The sequence below is a fragment of the Candoia aspera genome, chromosome 14 (assembly GCF_035149785.1).
Source record: "Candoia aspera isolate rCanAsp1 chromosome 14, rCanAsp1.hap2, whole genome shotgun sequence".
Classification (NCBI taxonomy): domain Eukaryota; kingdom Metazoa; phylum Chordata; class Lepidosauria; order Squamata; family Boidae; genus Candoia; species Candoia aspera.
In genome coordinates this window covers 9,425,441-9,441,851 of record NC_086166.1, presented here as the reverse complement: position 1 = coordinate 9,441,851, position 16,411 = coordinate 9,425,441, and the positions used below count along the sequence as shown (strand labels likewise).

General features: G+C 43.9%; 1 protein-coding gene across 1 annotated transcript; it reads right to left on the bottom strand.

Moving 5' to 3' along the window:
- Positions 1–328: 328 nt before the first annotated feature.
- LOC134505208 (major facilitator superfamily domain-containing protein 1-like) lies at positions 329–15,249 on the bottom strand. The gene is made up of 13 exons (XM_063314809.1): positions 15,147–15,249; positions 14,008–14,108; positions 13,078–13,202; positions 12,918–12,973; positions 11,762–11,905; positions 9,728–9,886; positions 9,273–9,388; positions 7,857–7,957; positions 6,113–6,224; positions 4,047–4,184; positions 3,261–3,400; positions 2,942–3,053; positions 329–2,846 (listed from the first exon to the last, which is right to left on the bottom strand). Exons 1-13 carry the CDS (start codon positions 15,169–15,171, stop codon positions 2,733–2,735), a joined length of 1,443 nt encoding a protein of 480 aa, XP_063170879.1. The 5' UTR covers positions 15,172–15,249; the 3' UTR covers positions 329–2,732.
- Positions 15,250–16,411: the final 1,162 nt, after the last annotated feature.

Below are 16,411 nucleotides of genomic sequence, written 5' to 3'. Positions count from 1 at the left end.
CCTCTCTTTTAGAGAGCAGTTTTCCCAGCTAAGCCTTAAGTTATTGATTTAACATTGTGCCTGACATTTTTCCCAAGGGGTGGCTGGAGATTATGCTGTGTATCCAGGAAGGGTATTTTTCTTTTTTAAGGAAAAATAAGTACACCAGGAGTTAATGGCAACTCAAATGTGCTGAATCATGTGCTGCTTAATAAACAGCTGTATTTTGTTAGTCCACTACAGTAGAGCTGATGGATTCTTCAAGTCATGACTTTTATCCCTTTATAACCTGAGTTTTACATGTAGAAATTAAGGCAGTCTAAGCCCAGGGTACCTCTCATAAAAACCAGTCATTTCTTGTGAGGTTGCTGATAATCCTGAGATTTTACTGTAACAAAACTAACAGTATGTTGCATGAATTCTGAGTCACAGAAGCTATTGTTGGAGGCAAAAAAAAAAAAAAAGCAAGGTTTGTGGAATTCCTTTTATTTGTGCCATTGTGGGGTGGCACGATCATTAGCTGTGCAACCTTGACACTCAACCTTTGAACTGACTGCTCAGTTTCCATAGGTTATGCAGTAAAACTTTGAACAAGTTATGATGCAAGCAGTTCCTTTTGTTAAATTGACAATCTATACAGGGGAATCAAAAGCATTTCCCCAGTTCTTCCTGTCGTAAGTACACAATGTTTTTGTTTGACTGAAATGCCTTTAAGACTTCCTTTGTAACAATGATCAGGGAAATAGCAGTAACTTGATTGAATCCACTGCTGTACCATTGGCTCTCACATTAGTCAAGATGGTTGTGTGGTGTATCCACATTTTTTTTAACTTGATCCCTTTGTAGCACTGCCAGTATCCTTTTTTTTCCCTGTCCAGTGTCTAAATGTGAACAGTGCTGCTCTTAGGCAAATCAACATGTGTCCATTGCTCTTTATATCATTTGACAGTTAATTTCAATAAAAAAAAAAGCTGGCAGTCTTGTTTTCGTGCAAGCTGGGCTGCACAGACATTCTGAGAAACAGTAGATGGCTGCACCCCAATGCTTTGTTTAGAAGTAATGGCAAAAGTAGCCTTGAAGCACAGAGAACATCCTGCAAGGCCAGAGGGAACGCTTGGAACAATGATTAACTATAATTTTGCAAAGAGGCCCCTTGGGGGTGGCCACGCCCACTATGGCAGTCACTTCAGAAAAATGTGTGCATATTTCCCATTCTAAAACTTACGATTCCAAGCAGCCTGCCCCAGCAGTTACAGGTCACTGGTTTGGTTTGTTTTTTTTGTTGTTCTACAAGCTGAGGTAGAGAAACAACAAGCTAAGGTTGGCATTCTGCTTTGAAACCAAGCGGGCTGCAAGTGAGCTTGTAATTTGATAGTGAAATGATAGAAGGGATTGGCTCAGAAATGGTGATGTGCATTTTTAGAGACGCGCATCCATCTACGTTCAGGGAGCCCTGCCTTCAGCATGCAGTCTACATCCTATTTTTTCCAAATTCTGGAGAATTTGGTGGTATCTCCTCCCTTCCCCAAATCAGAGCATGGTCTTCCTATCAATCAAATGGTGATCCTATCAGCAATTGGCTCCATAATGCTGGGAACAGTTACTGGCATGGGCTTGTGTTATTTTATAATTGCAGTGCAACATCTTAAGTTTAAGGCTTGAAGGACAGCGGAGCCAAAAGCTAACGCATAGTGGGATCATGTTACCTACCGCTGGCTCAAAGCATCAAATGCCACTGGGCTGAGCTCAGAGAGTGGTCGGCCTTGTCCAGACTGAGTAAAGTCAATATAGTTAGTGTGTATTGTGTTTGGAAATGTTTCTACGTCTAGAGCAAAACAGCCCTCTTGAGAAATTACCAACCTATATAGTCACAATGACTAGTAATTACATTATGTGGAAGAGATACAGAATATAAAATATGCAGTCAGATCGATCATTCGCGTTAGCCTTTATGACCCAAAATGGTGGAGGATGGAGCTACTGCAACCCTTCTGCAGAAGAAGTCGGAATTAAGTGGAAATTGAATGAAAAATCTGGTTTTGTACTATAATGCCTCAGTTCTTGAATATATTAGGATTTTCAATATTGTTAGAATATATTTCAACACGAAGCCAAGAGAATTCAAACAGATGTGTTAGGAAGGCAAACTCTGACTTAATTTTAGTTACGACTATTACTCATACCTCCTGGCTTTGGAGAAGGAAGATTATAAAGGATTTTCTCTGTAAATTGACTTGGCTATTGATAATACTGGTGCAGTAGATGCCACAAGCACATTTGAGCACAAAATCCGTTATTCAGCTTTAACAGTGCAAGGGGATTTTTTTTTTTTAAATGAGTGCAAGATTTGTATATACAGCTGCTGGCACAGAGTAGTTAATTTGCGTTCCTGACTTTCTTCCAGTAAGATCCACAGAAAAATTACTTCAACCTCCTCAGTAGAAAATTTCCCACTATGAAGAATAAATCTTAATGGCTAAATATCTCAAAAGCCGGCATTAAAGATCTTGGCACTCATGGCAGCTGTAGAATTAGGTATAGTGTAAGATTCTTTGTTTCTAAGAAAAAGCCAGTTATCATGTAGCACCTAACAGTAGTGGCTCAGAAAGGAGCTATTCCTATAGGCTGGATTTATGCCCTGTTTCTTAAATTCCCTTATTAAACCCTGGAAGAAAGGAGAAAAAGGGGGACACGTTGTTGAATGAGATCCACTGGCACTTTTGCGTTATACTCCACGTCCTGAAGGCCTCTTCTTAGTTGATAGACCGTTCTTCTTCCACCTCATTGAGAAGAGGAGCTGCATCCACGGGCTGTCGGCCCATCACCTCGGTTGGTGAGCGTTTGGTTGAGCGGTTCAGGGTGCCACCCTGGGAATTCATAGAAGTGGGAAAGTGTTGTGAAGGCTGAACCTTTGTGGACATAGTCCAGTGTAACCGTTTCCCCTGTTAGGATTGCATCTTACCTGCTTCTTATCTACTACGTTAAGGCAGACAGATGTCCCAATGCAAGCGATGGTGTTTGCCAGCATGAAGACCATCATCTGTTGCCAGCGCCATAAGGGGATCTTCAGTTCACTGGCAAAGGTTTAAAAAGGAAGAAGGTTATGTGCCTGCATAGGTAGCAAGAGAACAAGAGTCCAAGCATTTACTTCTCACTACCTTAGTTCCATAACCAAGGGTCAAACAATTTGTGGAAGCAGCTTGGAATGATTGCGACACTTTTTTTCATCTGAAAGCACAACACTTTTGCTTCCGCTTCAGCAGAAAGACAGCTCGTCTTACCTGGACTTTGTCCCCAAGATCCGTCCCACAATCACATTAGAGAAGCCAATGCCAACCATTTGTACGGACGTCGCAAGCCCCATAGCTGTTCCCAAAGTGGCTTGGGGAACGACGAGTGGAATGGAAGGCCACATGCTGGCCTGTACAAAAAGCAGTTGGAAAGACAGACCAGAGAAATAGCGTGAGAGAAGCCCCTTTTGTAGGAAGGAAGGATCAAATTCCATAGCACCTCCAAGCTGTCATCTCAGAAGGAGCGATTAAAATGAATCCTTTTCATTAGGGTCCAGAATCAAAATGAATTCTTTTCAACAACTCGTAAGTGATCATGGGATTCCAATCTTCCCCTAAGCCTCTGTTTACCGAGGATCACAATGGGATGCCACAGATTAGACGGCTCAGATGGACTACTTGCTCTCTCCCAGTAGCAGGAGTCAACTCATTTCTCAGGACTGTTTAACCTGTTTAACATTTTGATTTGGATTCCTGCACTGAGCAGGGATTAGATACATTCCTACGTGGCCCCTTCCAACTTTGGTTCTAAACCTGTTGAAGCTGGCGGTGGTATGTGAGACTCAGCAAATCAAAACTCCACTTAAACTGGGGGCAAAGTTCTTTTACTGATCTGTCTCCCCCCACCTCCTCCTAAAGGAAAGCCTTTCTGTTTCTAAAGAACCCAGGAACCTATCCTGATGCGCCATTATTAGGTCAGTAATAGAAAGTTTCCAATGGCTTACAGCTGAGTAAAAATCAGGAAAGAATTAACAGGTTACCATTCTGAAGACTTACGGCTGCAAAGGAGTAGGTGATTCCCAGCCAGACTGTGGAGACGAGTGGGGGAACGAATGTGAAGGCCAAGAGAGCAAATACAGGCAATGTGAGCACTGCACAGCCAACAGCAAATACGCCTCTCAGCCCAACATAGTCCTGGGGGAGAGCAAAAAAAAAAAAAAGATGGCCTGTTATAGGGAGATGAGAGCCAGTTTAGTGCGGAGATCAAGGCACCAGGCTAGAAACCAGGGACCATGAGTTCTAGTCCAGCCTTGGGCACAAAGCCAGCTGTGTGACCTGGGCCAGTCCCTCTCTCTCAACCCTAGGAAGGAGACAATAGCAAACCACTTCTTAAATTTTGCCAAGAAAACTGCAGGGACTTGTCCAGACAGTCGCCAGAAATCAATGCTGACTCAAAGGTGCAAAAAAACCCAAACCCCTTATAGAGAAATACCAACACACCCAGCTATTGGGACCACACAAAGATCTAGCTTTTAGAAGTACAGTTCACATTGTACACAACCACAGACTGCTACCATCCAAGAAATTTACCATCTAAAAGGGGAAATACAAGGCAAAGCAAGTAGGAACAAAGAAGTGATACCATTCCCCAAATACTTGACTAACCAGAGAGAGATTATTTCTGTAATGTCCTGAGATGCTTTCAAATTTTAAAGGAAGCAACACAATGTCCTGGACATGCTGGGCCATGACGCTAGGATTTGTGTGTGCGCACAATATAGAGATGAGAACTTTAAGGCTAGAAACCAAGAGGCCCAAGTTCAAATGTCTGCTCGACCACAAAGCTAAGTGATTGTGCTAGTCAGTCTCTCTCAGTCTAACCTACCCTGTAGGGTTGTTGTGAGGATAAACTGAGGAGAAGGAACCATGAGGATGAATAAGTCAACCAGATGCAGGAGGTACACACATCTGCATCTGTTGTGAATGCTTTCAAATGGGGTTATTGTAAGTACATGGCTTTTAAATGCATGAACCTTATTTGCCAACACACAACAGGATTCCAGCAGAAAATGGGGATAGACCCCTTCAAGAAATAAAATATTACAGTCCTGCATGTGCGGTTGAACCCCTTATGGTCTAATTATATAAAAATGCACTCTAAGACAGTGTTTCTCAACCGTGTCAACTTTAAGATGTGTAAACTTCCAGAATTCCTCAGCCAGCGATGCTGAAGCCCACGCATCTTAAAGCTGACAAGGTCGAGAAACACTACTCACTACTGCCAAGGTACGCAACCTGAAGCCCAGGCAGCTCCCAAATCCTTGCCACATCGTAAATTTTTGAATGTATTTATGACTGAAGAGTAATAATTAACCGCTCTCAATTTTAACTAAAGGCGCTGCGGGTTGAACCGCTGAGCTGCTGAGCTTGCCGATCGGAAGGTCGGCGGTTCGAATCCGCGTGACGGGGTGAGCTCCCGTTGCTAGTCCCAGCTCCTGCCAACCTAGCAGTTCAAAAACATGCAAATGCAAGTTGATTAATAGGCACCGCTTCGGCAGGCAGGTAACGGCATTCCGTTTAGTCATGACCATGGAAGTGTCTTCGGACAAACGCCGGCTCTTCGGCTTTGAAACGGAGATGAGCACCGCCCCCTAGAGTCGGACACGACTGGACTTAATGTCAAGGGAAACCTTTACCTACCTTTTTATTCTCAACAAAACAAAACAAGCAGGATCCAGTACTCATCAGTATTTGAACGGGAGACCTCAGAAAATCCCAGAATGTTAGGCTAGACAAGGCAGTGAAAAGCTAACGTGTTCATGAAATTGTCAGAAGCTAAGCTTGACTTGAAGGAGATTTTGGACAAAAATTGTTTCTATCCTTGTCGTATGATGCTCCTTTTGGAACATGGCCCCTCACTCACAGGACAAAAACTCAATGCAGACCTCACCTCAGGAGAAGTTGCATGCCCTGCTGGATTGTATATTCTTTTGAGGGTTCTTACTTTCCCTTTGTACCATTTTATGGCTTGCTTTCCCTCACCCTACAAACGCAAATCCAGGCAGACACCCCATCGTGGAACTGCCCCGTTTCTGCCCTCAAAATCATCCTTAAGAACTTACGATCAGTATGCCAACAGCCGCAGAGAGAACAAGAGAGCTGTCATAAACCGCTCCAGCTATATAAGCAGCTGCCTGTTGACTGTAGCCAGGATACTTATCTTGGATGAACTTACTAGAAAAAAGAAGTGGGGTGGGGTGGGGTGGGGTGGGGTGGGGTAGAACAGGAGAGAGACACCCATTAGGATTCCAAATCAGATTATTTGGGCACTAATATGGAGACAGGAAAAAAAAATTCTTGCACAAACAAGTCAACTCTTCTGGGTTGAGCATTCAGCGTTTTTAATAGCCTTTGGTGACATGGTTTGCTTTGCTCTGAGATGCTGCCTTGGCAGGCAAAGCCAAAGTCTAGGAGTCAAATTCCCAAGTCACGTGGGAACCTCCACGCTCCTCATGCTAGCTAGGGTTTTGTGGAGGGACACGCCCCAGATGGCTTCCTCAATGAACCTAGAGGAATTCCCCAACCAAATCCCAGTCCTTGCTTCCAAACTCACCTCTTCATCCAAAGGCAACACTAGATGGTTAATGATTGATTGATTATTCAAGTGTCCCAGCTGATGTTCATGCAGTACTGGAAAGGACCATTCTAGGCCCCTCAGACGAATCCCTGCCCAGTCCTAAGTATCCAGTATAGAGAATCCCCACCAGGTGGTTCCTGGCTTATGAATATATCTAGGGACAGGGAGCATGCCATTTCCCAAAGCAGTTGGCATCTTTGGGGCAGTGGGCTGGCAAAGCTGCTCTCCAAAACTCAGGGTGGAATACTCAAGTCCAGCTTATATCTGCCCAGGTCCAAATGGCACGATTCAAAAGCCTTCAAGATTCAGATACTTGGTGTTGTCCTCGGTTAATATCTAGTCTCACTTTTCCTACTTATCCCTCAATCAATATTTCTATTTTGCTGATGTAAAAGAACGATGCGGGAGATGTGTCGAGGTCACCCAACATTTGAAACAGAGTCAGGAAAGCATCCAAGTCCCTAAGGCAATCAGCTCCTTCCTCTGAAGAAGCTGCAACATTGTCCAGAAAAGCTACACCCAGCATTTTTGGATCCAAGCATAGCACAGGAGGCTGATTGGTGGAAGCTTTGTAGGATGGGGCTCCCCAGAATCAGTGTCCTTCAGAAACTCCTCTCCAAAACTATTATCATTGGTTCCTTCGACTGACCTTTACTTATAATTTCACATTACCAGATTTGAATCCAGTGGCGTTAAAGCATGCATAGAGCTTATTTCTTGGTCAAGAATATCTTGGAAATCCTAGTGATCACCGCTATCTTCCAACTGACTGCTTTTTATTGCAATTTAGGGGAAATCATAGCTTGACCATTAGTTAGCCCTGGTTTAAAACTTAGCTGCTATATTGATTCCCAGAAACTCTGTATGGAAAGTGGGTGTTCAGGCCATCATGTCTAACCCTGGATTCCTCTTCTGTGGGAACCGGCACAGCAACATCTACAAGAGACTGCACCATCTCTATCTGAAGATCTCTACTCCTGGAGAACCTACCCACCTTAAGGAACTTAATGGTTCTTCCTCTTGAGGCATTTTCCTTAATATTCCAGCTCAATCTGTCTTCCTGACAACTTCTTACATCAATTCTTGCCCTGAGGGGCAGCACAAAATCTTTATCCTTTTCTTCGTGAACTTAACTGATTCTCTAGGGAAAATACTGCCTAACATAGGATTCACTCCATTCTTGCCCATGGCCAACCCTCTATCCCGTTTCTCAGAGTGGAACAGTTTACCTCGCATCAGCCACAAAAGGAAAGACCCCGTTGTAGAAGAACATAATAGTAAGGACCAAAAGCCAGTAGCGAAGGGGTAAGTATCGGATATCTTGAACTCTCTGGAAGTTAAAAATAAAGCACACATCAAACACCTACAACTATAGCTCTGAGGATTAGAACCTCTAAAGACAGCTTTCTCTAGCCTATCGCACAACAGATGTTCTTGAATTTCAAGTCCCAGTGTTTCTGATATGCCGGCTGGACAGGCTGAGGGTTGCAGTCCAACTCAACTGGAGAAGATGGCCTTAGGCCTACATTTTCACCAAGGCTTCCTCCCACCCTGGCCCTGGTTAGAGAAGAAAAAATAATGATGCACCATGAATTCCACGCTGTTCCATATGATATTGCAACAGAGAAACGGGGGAACCAAAATCCGGGGTTCACTAATTTTCCATCATGCCTTCCTGTTCAAACGCGTTACTTTTCATGGGCAGCATTTACAGCCCCCAGAGACTAGGATGCAGCAATCAGAGTGGCTGAAGGTTTTGTCCCACAACCACAACGTGCCAGATCAAAGCCCAATCCACCACAGTGCCCCGGTTATTTTTCTTTCTCAAAGCTACTTGTCACATACACTGAGAGCTGAAAGGCCCTTGTGGTATGGGAAGGCACTTCCACTCCTTAAACGTGTATTCACAGACAAAACTTTTTTTTTTGGACTGCACTATTTGGAGAGGGCACCAGATGTTTTCGTGAAGGTCACAGACTATCTCTGCTTGTCATCGCCTCCACACAAGCATCCAGGAGAAGCAGGAAACACATTTTGGCTTACCCACTGTTCAAGGGGAAGCCGAAGGGATTAAGACGTCATAACAGCCATAATTCTAACACATCTGGAGGGTGTCAGGGAAAGGCTCCAACCTCCACACACAGCTGCAGAAGAAATGGTGGCCTTGCAAAGGCACCACAAAGAAGCTGACATCCTACCACCATAACAAGGCTCAAACAAGTCCTTAATGAGCCCATCCCCCACTCAAAAAAATAAATCAGAGGCCCTGGACTGGGAAACCAAGTTCATAGATTAATTTTGAGCCATAACACGGTTCCTTTGGTTTTAGTTCAGAGGGTTACATAAGACCAGTGAACTGTCTTTATTCATCAAATCATAATTAAACAATGGCATTGATAGAATGTATGAACCAGGTCAGAATGTACCTGATCAGCAAATAAGTACTCAGTACCCAAGGCTATTCAGACAACCCCTTCCGTCTCCTCTTTGCAGAGACAGGGAAACTGGACAGCTAAGCACAGAGACTTGAGCTTAAATGTCTGACGTCTTTCCTGACTGCCAGTATCATGAATGACACACACCCAGGAAACAGGGCTAATAAAGACAATGTAGAAGTTGCTTGATGCAACATCCACTCCACTCACCACTTTCTTGGACTCTTGTTGGATAATGCCGTCCAGGCCCAGCTGCTTCGTACCCACTTTGTCCAGCACGCTGACAGTAACTGCTGAAATAAAGCCCAGCACACACAGCAAAGCCCCTGTGGATAGAGAAGAACCAATCGGTGGAACTTCCATCAATGGTGAACCCTACTGCTGGCATGGCACCCTTAAGTCTGATAACCTCTGTATTCAAAGCATCAACGTATTGCTCCGTTACAGCTCTTCTCTTGAGAAGTAGCAGCAGTATCTTACTTGTTGACTTACCTTCTGGAAAAGCTCCAGGTTCTGATGGGGCATTCTAGGCAACTTCTTCCCATCTAGTATCTTCTGGGTGTGGTTGGGAATAGCACATCACCTCCAGAGAGTAGTATCAAGTTGGGCCAAATGCTGTTGTAGAGATAAAATAATCTAGAGATAATGCTCAAAGAGAAACTCACCTCCCCAAAGGGTCCACTGGATTCCAAAATGGCTTTCGAACTGCTGGGTGAAAAAGAAGTTGAGGACACTCCCAAGACGGGAGAAAGAGAGAGTCAATCCAAATGCTAGAGCCAGCTCTTTTCCCTTGAACCAAAAGGCCGTGATGCGATTCTGCACAACTCAAAAAGCAGAAAAGAGATCAGCATTACTAAGCGAACCATAATGCAAGTAAGATCTTGTCTGGTGAATTTTGTGAGACATGTATCTCCATTCAAGAAAGCCAACGGAACACCTGAAGCAAAAAATAAAATAGTAGAAAGAAAGAACGCACAGCAGAAACCATGCTAGTCAATCGGTGGTGTCCACTGGAGTTGGGCGACCAATAAGCTTAAACAGATAAATCAATGCGATGTCTATGAAAATGCTTATCCTTTCCGTTTTTAATCATCAACTTCCCCAAGACACAGCATTAAAACCAACAAAATTAAACCAGATTCCCCACTTGCCTTGAACGGAAGGTCTCAGAAAGCTCCCTGCAGGAGCAAAGGGGTGGAATCTCTCTAGGGGTCCATGTTCCACCATCAAGCTGCCACTTCTATGAAATGCCCTCTCAGACGCCTTTGCCTGATGCCCACAGGACTCTTTTTCAGGTGTAATCTGAGCTTGTTTGGTACATCCAGAGCGGATGAGTACCTTCCATTGCTTTCCCCCCTGCATTTAATGCACCGCATATTTCTACTTTGTTATTATTTTATTTATGCTTCTGCATTTGCCAAGGAGTTCACTTAACCTTAAACTGAAGACTTTGTAAGAGCCTCTTTTCTGAGTCCTGCCATTGAATGAGAATAGTGATAGGGAGAAGGGTTTTTTGGAACCCTTATTGTTATTACTTCAACGCGCGCTAATCTTTATTTCTTAATTTATTTTCCCAGAATTGGACAAGAAAGCACCATTTTGAGATCTCAATTGACACTGCTTTTATACTGCATTCTCTGCTATATTATTTCTGCATGTGGCAGTGTGTTGTCTAAATACAGGTAGTCCTCGCTTAATGACCACAGTTGGGACTGGAATTTCTGTTGCTAAGTGAAGCAGTCATTAAGCGAATCCAACCTGATTTTACTTTTTTGCAGCGGTCATTAAGCGAGCCACTGGTCTTTAAGCAAATCACACAGTTCCCCATTGATTTTGCTTGCCAGAAGCCAGCAAGGAACGTTGAAAATGGTGATCACGTGACTGCGGGACGCTGTGATGGTGCCAGGTGCCCAAATTGTGATCATGTGACTGTGGGGACGCTGTAACAGCTGCAAGTGCAAGAACCAGTCATAAGTCAATTTCCCCCCAGCACTGTTATAAGTCCAAAACACTGCTAAACAAATGGTCATTAAGCGAGGACTACCTGTACTGCTATTTTAATTGTTTGTACTTGAAGAAGAAAGCTATACATTTGATTTATAAATGAAAATAAAAAACCCACTCTGCTTTTCCACTAAATGAAATTGGAGATAAAAGCAAACATTCAAGGGCTTCCATTCCCATATAAGTAAGATTAAAGGGGGAAAGAGCCTCTGTGAGCCCACCCAATCCCTCCAGCTTGCGAGTTCTCTTCAATCCCTTCCCAATGCAGCTTAGAGGAGAACTAATTTGTGTTTGCAGTCTGAATCAAGAAGTATGCGTTAGGATAAATTCTTCTAAGTAAGTTCATTCTTTCAACAATTAACTAGGTAAGGATGGGTTCAGATGTGGCCCTAAGTCATGATTTGTTTATCTCATTGGTTGGTTTGATAAGCTTAAAAAAAAAAAAAGAAGGGGGCTTAGTAAGAGACGTGAATGCCTCTTAACCCAAATCAAGATTCCTGTTGTATGTCACAAGCACAGAATCCAGGAAAGCAGCTGTGGCTATGTCCTTCTTGTCAGGGAAAAAGAGTAGAAAAAGGGTTAAAGAATTCAAAGCTTTGCCCGAGTTAACAGAACCGTGTCCGCAAAGTGGAGATTTAACCACGCTGACACACTGTGCTCTCCCATCTAGGGAGAGAGCTCTACTCGTTCCTTACTTGTAAGCGATCCATTTCCAGACCCAAAAAGCAATCTGCCCGTCAGCATCAGCGGCAAGAGGTACGGCGTTCCTTTTAAGTGGGAGCCCAATGCAAAAACGGATGATCCCAAGACAGTGAGGAAAGAGAAGACAAAAACACCAACTATGGAGGGGAGGAGAAAAAAAAGGTATGGGAGAAAATTATAAAGCCAAAACACGTGGCTTTTATAACAGCCATGCAAATTCGAATCAAAGAGGAGACAAGATCCAGGTTTATAACTCTTTAATCACTTCTGACCACTACTGTTTCAGTTGCAACTACCAAACATGGTAACATTTCCTCCCTATCTCTGCATAAAAGAGATCAAACATTTTCTGTTAAAAGTTGTAGGAAGTAACCTGAAGATGCTACTCAAACTTCTGCAGCGCAAAATCAATAAACATATGCAATATACTCATGCATCCCAAGAAAGATGATCTGGACACCTGGTTTTTAAAATGCCTGGAGAATTCTCGAAGGGCTAACAAAAGATTCTCAACCACCCTGGCATTCTTACATCTTTTTACACTCATCAAATCCAAGTCCAACGCTGAATTAAGAAAAATCATATTAATGTCTTAAGCTGTGTCTTTTGCAAGCATCTACAGAAATAACCAAAACAAGGGTATGGTCTGAGGTCACATGGCTTGCCACCTTTTAACAATAGGTCAGTACAAGTGTTGTCAAAAGAACAGAACGGAAGTCATTTGGCAACTCAGAGTTCGCTTCTTTTAACCTCAGGATGGAAAAGAGGCGGAATTTAAATATCCCAAACAAAGCTTCACTTTCAAGAGCATCCCTAACCATTGAGTGCCTTTATACATTTAGAACATTCAAAGCCGAAGTACTGAGATAGACATGGCTAAAATGGACCGTTCTATTTCACAAGGCATTTAAGAGCGGCTTGCCAAAGTTTTCAGGCAGAGATGAATGCCAACAATCCTCCTAACCTTCTAGGAAAGGCAACTCTCCATAATGCATTAACAGAGCAGAAAAGGTCTTCTTTAGCCAGCTGGATTTCAGAAGACAAAGGAACATACAGAACAGCCTCCACCCCACCCCCAGATGATCTCAGAGAGAGGGCAGGCAAGTGACAAGGAAAAACAATGACATAGTTCAGCTCCTCCAAACTTACAGCGGTTTCCCAGTTTGTCAATCAGGAAGCCAGCCACAATCACCACCAAGGCATTACTAAAGAGAATAACAAACAAGTAAATAACAAGGAGGAGAAGGTGAAGATTAGTAGTGATTCCTCTTCCCGTGTGTGTGTTTGTGTGTGTGTGTTAGGGACTCACGTCCAGGCATAGATGGCATACAGAAGATTGTATTCTTCAGGAGTCATTCCAAGACCTTCCACACAATCAGCTGTTGCATTATGTTCTGTGCCATTGTGTTGAGTTCCATTGGGGCAGGTTAGATTCTGGATGACAAATCAGAATGAAAACAAAATATCAGTATCAGAAATTACAAAGGAGCCAAGTTGAATCACACCCTGATTTAGTCATGCCCAGCTGCATATTTGTTCCAGATAGCTAGAGACTTTAATCTATTGACTAAGGCAGTGTTTCTCAACCTTGGTGGCTCTAAGGTGTGTGGACTTCAACTCCCAGAATTCCCCAGTCACCATGGCTGGCTGGGGAATTCTGGGAGTTGAAGTCCACACATTCTAAAGCTGCAAGGTTGAGAAACACTAGACTAAGGTGTTGGATGGGTACATGCATTGCATCAGATGTTGTTTGATTTTATTAGGTTTTGCTCAGGTATACTGTATTGGAGGCATGCACCATGCAGCTATTGTGCTTTTCTGATCAGGATTTATGGCTTAATGTGGTTTGAGAGCTCAGCCAATTGTGGCTTAGTCAACAAAGCATGGTTTAAAAACTAGCTTAGTACAATGTGTGAAGCCAGCATGTAGCAGAATCTAAAAAATCTTAAGCAGGGGCTGGCTCTTATATATGGAAAACAAATGAAGTTGCTATATCACCTATCAAAAATGTGGCTTGACATTCATACAGCACACTATACCATGGTTTCCTAAATTCCTACACATACCTTTGGTAACTGAGGTATGGAAACAGCTGATGTTTGCTCTGTGTTAATCCCTGCAGCTCTGCAAAGACTTGAGTTCAAAAAGGCTTTGTAACTTTTCACCTCTAATCTATTTGCTTCAAGGCTGAAATCAAGTTGATTTCTCACAGGACTGGAAAGAAAGGAAAAACACCTACCCCTTGAAACTGTTCTTGCAAGACACTGGGAATATCAAAGCAGAAGTAGGAGCCAAAGGTCAAGAGACAGTTGAAGAAAAGCACAAGGAACCTGTAATAAGCTGCAGAGGGAAAATTTGTTACAATGGTAGAAAATAGCTAGAGTGAAAAAAAAGGCATGGTAACTTTCCCCATGAATTTGATCTCCAGTCGCACTGTGCATCTGAAAAACTGATATAATGCCCAGGCACTGCACTACTAGCTTACACACTCAGTAATTGGGGTTCTGATTTGTTTTACTTCCCAAAGATCAGAATGTAGTACAGTGAGGCCCACCCTTTTATGTGAAGAGAGCAGTGAAGACCACAAGGTGCTTTATATTTTTGAACACTCCTAGCAGAAGACATTTATTGCAAATGTATGTTCTATTTTTTCCCTTAGATACTTTCACGTGTACCATTCTTCATTCTAGTCATTCATAGATATTCAAATAAACGAATCAAATCTTGCATTCCAGCTGATACCTAACCTGAGACCTTAATAAATGGGAACTGCCTGGATGCAAAGGCCTAAACACAGCCACCCCAGCCCAGCTCTCTAAATTAACCATGGGATAAACAAAAATTAGACCATCCATGCTTAATCAAGCCAAATGATCATCCAATCCAATATCCTGTTCACATGATGGCCAACCAGATGTCAATGGGATGCTCGCAAACCAGGCAGCAGTGCTACTGCTCCCTTCCAGATGTTCTCATCCAGAGCCTGAGAATATTATCCTTTCTGATGCTAGAGTTAATATTCAGCCATCACAAGTAGTTGCCCCTTTGGGACTCTGCCCAGGGACTTGACCATCATTGCTTCTCCTGCTAACGACGCCCAGGGCCGGAGCAGCCCGACCTCCAGCCCCTGCCCAGGTACCCTGAGGAAATCAAGTGCAGAACCACGGGGTGGTTGGAAGAGGTCTGAGCGTTAGCCTCGGTCCTCAGTGCAAGGAGGCGGCTATGCGAAAGGGCCCCTCTGAGCATATGCAAAGGGCGCCTGGCAGCCTGGGCTAAGAGGGCGCCCCCCACAGCCGCTTCCCTTTCTCTGCATCCCAACGGGCGCCGGTCACGTAACTGAGCGGGGGCGTCACGTCTCCGGGCGCCGCTCGCGCTCACCTTTCTCGGCCGCGGCCTCCGCCATGGCCCCGATTCCCGGCTGGCCCCTCTGCTTCTCACGCACCCCCAGCGCGAGGCAGGCGCCGGATTCTCCCAGCTGGCCCCGCCCACCCTTCCCGGGACCGAGTCTCCGCCCCTCCCTCAGCCAGCTCTTTGTTCCTCGCTCGCGCGCCTTCCCGGAGGGACATCCCGCCCCGCCTCCTGCCCAGCCCTTCTGACGTCGGCCTCGCCGCCACGAAACCCCGCCCTCCTGTCTCGTGACTCGCCCTCGCCCTTTCCCCCTCTCCGTCCGCGTAGAGTACAGTACCAGAGCTTTGCCTCCAAACCGCGCCTCCTCCGGGGGACGTGGCAGTCACAGACTCCGCCCTTGCAGTTGACGGCCTTTGGGTGCTGACGGGTTCTCTGCTCCTCCCCTGCCTCTCAGCGTGAAGCTCCGCCCCCTTCGAGTGGCTCGTTCCCGCCTTTTCTGGGGCGGTGCATTTGTCTCTCGGAAGGTGAGGAAGACGGAGCTTTGTGCGCAGGCGCTGGGCGCCTGGCTGCCTCTTTAGGGCTGCGCTGGGCTTTTCTTCAGAGAAAATATCTCAGAAACAAATACTGTATTTGAACATCCATTATTACAGTCCAAGACCAGATCATAAAATCATTGGTTTAATTTAAAACTTGTCCTATGTGCATTTTCTGAACACGTTCTAACAATCCAATTAATTTTAAAGACGTGCTTCCAAAGCCCTTTCTAAAAAGTCTTTTTAAGGACATTTTCTTTTTTATTTCAGTATATTGCACCCACAGGAAAAAAAAATACCAAACTCTGTTTTAGGACACAAACCGTACCATTAGGTTCTAAACAGTTTTATTTTCAGGAAACCCTTAACTCACAGATTTTAGATAACTTCAGTCTTCTTTTCAAGGATATATTGAGCCAATGCAATCAATTCTAAACATGCCTCTTTTCAAGAAACCTCAACCAGTCAAATACTTTCTAAGCAACTTGCCCTATTACCTTTTCACTGCACTTTCCTTAATACTAATTTGAAAACAATTTTTCTGATTATATTTTTCATCATGTCTGCACATTGCTTTCCCTTTAGTCTAAAGGCCTACATCAAAGTCAATGAAATACACTTGAATAAAGTATTGTGTATTTCCATTATATTACCCATCTGGGAAAGAAAAATGAAATGAGAAGAAGAGAAAGAAAATGAAACATGAAAAGCAGAAAATGAATATGAAGACTAGGGGTGGAAGAAGAAAATCCAGAGAAAGAA

Bases quoted from the DNA above. Each gene is read 5' to 3' on its own strand.
- LOC134505208 (XM_063314809.1), bottom strand. From the start codon at position 15,171: ATGGCGGAGGCCGCGGCCGAGAAAG. The intron at 12,974-13,077 runs GTGAGTCCCTAA...TATTCTCTTTAG, and splicing joins TATGCCATCTATGCCTGGAC to TAATGCCTTGGTGGTGATTG. The intron at 7,958-9,272 runs GTGAGTGGAGTG...TTTAACTTCCAG, and splicing joins AACAAGAGTCCAAGAAAGTG to AGAGTTCAAGATATCCGATA.